General features: G+C 39.4%; 1 protein-coding gene across 1 annotated transcript in view; it reads left to right on the top strand.

Annotated features, from left to right (window-relative positions):
- RNF180 (ring finger protein 180) overlaps positions 1-2,422 on the top strand; it is an 84,687-nt gene that overhangs the window by 49,781 nt on the left and 32,484 nt on the right. Inside the window, exon 4 of the mRNA XM_009327288.1 lies at positions 2,050-2,275. Coding sequence (XP_009325563.1) covers positions 2,050-2,275 — 226 coding nt within the window. The remainder of the gene's footprint in view (positions 1-2,049; positions 2,276-2,422) is intronic.

The following is a 2,422-nucleotide window of genomic DNA, read 5'->3' as shown; positions in this document are numbered from 1 at the left end:
CTACAGCATTTAGCTGTAGGAAATACAGCTCAATGTAATAATAGTAATAACCCCAGTTGTTACTGTCTAGGACTAGCTTCTATAGGTGCTAGAGATGCTAGAAGCTAGTTCCAGCCAGACCTACACCGGCTGCTTGTCAGTACAGCCTAGTTGGCTCTGCTGTAAATGTCAGTACACACTCAAGTTTTCTGGGCCCATCTCAAGTCTGGCATGGAGAAAATCAAGCTGGAATAATAAATGCTGAGGTAAGTGCTACAAGAGCCATACAGTTATTGATGCTTAGGGTTGCACAAGAGCTTATGTTTGGACACAGTGCTAAACCTAAACTGTCTCCATGAGTTTGTGTCACAGCAGGCCAGAATTTATAAGCCCTCTTGGCTCCTGGTATTCTGGAAAATGCAATGCGAAGGCTGAGCTGGACTGGCAGGACGAGTGCTTATCCAGAACTGATAAATTCTGGGTAAATACTTCTGCTCTGTATTTTTAAATGCTTTCCATAGTACCCATACTGTTAGAGCTTATTCCTTATTTGCAGTGTTCAGTATCCCAGGTAGAAGAGGACCGATTATAATGAGAGACAACAGAAATCCAAACCAGTAAGCCGTACATGTAATCATCTCTGAAACAGATCTAGAGACTCCCATCTCTACAGTAGGCACAAAATAACAATTGTCATTAATATTTGGTATACCAGTATCAGGCAGTGGTTGTCTGCCACGGCCTATGAGTGTCAAAAGTGGCCTGTGTAATATACAGCTAGTTGGCATGCAAATTAGATGCAAATCAGATGCAAATCAAGCAGCTGCTCTAGCACAGTGGTATTTATTGGGTAGAAATGCATCAACAGATGTGCTTAATGTCAATAATAGGTGTCTGGAAGGACTTGCAGGACTAGCGGTGCAGGACTAGCAAAGAGGTAAGTACAGAGCAGTGGTGGGGCAAGGGGCATGAGGGTATTAAGTATGGATACTGGAGCTTGCAAGAAGTCACTGATACTACAGGGCAGCTTAGAATTAAGACACTTAAACTGTGATCATTAGGCAGGGATTGGGAGTTTAGAACAATGGGCATGAGAGAAGAGTTTTGACACTCAGCAGTGTCTGACACCCTCCTCTCTCTTGGTTCTTTCCTGGTTGGTCTCTTGGATATTGGTATATGTTGGGTTTTGTTAGCTGTGAAACAGAGAGGATGGATAAAAGAGCTAGAGCAAAGTCAATGTCTCTTGTGTGGCTCCACATCTTGTGATGAAAAAAAAAAAATCTTTAAGCCAAAAACCCTGGATGTCTTTAGTATAAGATCTTCAGATTACATGGAAAGGTTTAGTCATCTTACAAGAGCAAAGCAGGAACCTGGCAATATACACAACTTGTTACACTCATATGGCGTGTACACCATTTGGGAAGTCCAGCTGTGTCCCCCTAGAAATATATCAATGCAGGGAAATTCAGAGCATACTTGCTGGCAAAAACAAGCAGTTACCAAAGATGTTGGGGGTTCCTAGACTTCCTACTCTAAGGTTTAGTTTCTGCATTGTAGTAATAAAGTTGTGGCTTTATTTTCACAAACTCACAGTTTCAAACTCTGAGTCATTATATTCTTGCTGAAACATGCCCTTCACAAATTACCTTTCAAAGGCAGATCAATCCACAAGTTATTTTTAGAGATTTTTGTTTTGTTTTGCCTTTCTTGGCAAAGTAACCAGGTATTTTGGTAATAAAGTTACAAAAAAATTGTTAAAATTAATTTTAAAAGAAGAAATCTGATCATAGTACAGTTTTACTCAGCCTTTTTGGTTTTGTTATTTCCTTCTTTTACTGCCTCATGATTTTTGTTCTCCTTTCCCACAGAGTGCTTGTTGTGACATTCTTGTCTTATCAGTATCTTTCATCATCTTGTTAAATGTAACCTGTATTAAAAATTAAGAATATCACCAGTGTGTACCAACTTCTTAAGCGTTATTTAAAGTCACCTTCCTGCCAGTTGGTGTATCCAAAATAGTCATGAGCTGAGCTGTGAAAAGATGTTTTCTTTTTCTTTTTCTTCTTGCAGACTGCAAATGATAACCTGCATACAGACGATGAGCATGAGCTCAGAGGAGATAAAGAAAGCTATCTCTGTGCAGTATGCCTGGATGTTTATTTCAATCCTTACATGTGCTATCCATGCCACCACATCTTTTGTGAACCTTGCTTAAGGATGCTTGCCAAAGACAATCCAGCCAGCACTCCATGTCCACTGTGTCGCGCTACAATTGCCAGAGTCTTTTTCCAAACAGGTATAAAAATGAAAGTTTTTATAATACAGAAAAATATTTGTAGCTTTCCTTCATTATTTATTTCTGGCCTGAATAAATATGTAGTTGAAAGTATAGTAAAACCCTGCTAACCAAATATAGTCATAAAAAGAAGAAAGAAAGGAAGGG

This window comes from Pygoscelis adeliae, unplaced genomic scaffold (assembly GCF_000699105.1).
Source record: "Pygoscelis adeliae isolate BGI_AS28 unplaced genomic scaffold, ASM69910v1 Scaffold26, whole genome shotgun sequence".
Lineage (NCBI taxonomy): Eukaryota > Metazoa > Chordata > Aves > Sphenisciformes > Spheniscidae > Pygoscelis > Pygoscelis adeliae.
The sequence above is the reverse complement of the archived record's forward strand: the minus strand, read 5'-3'. Positions and strand labels throughout refer to the sequence as shown.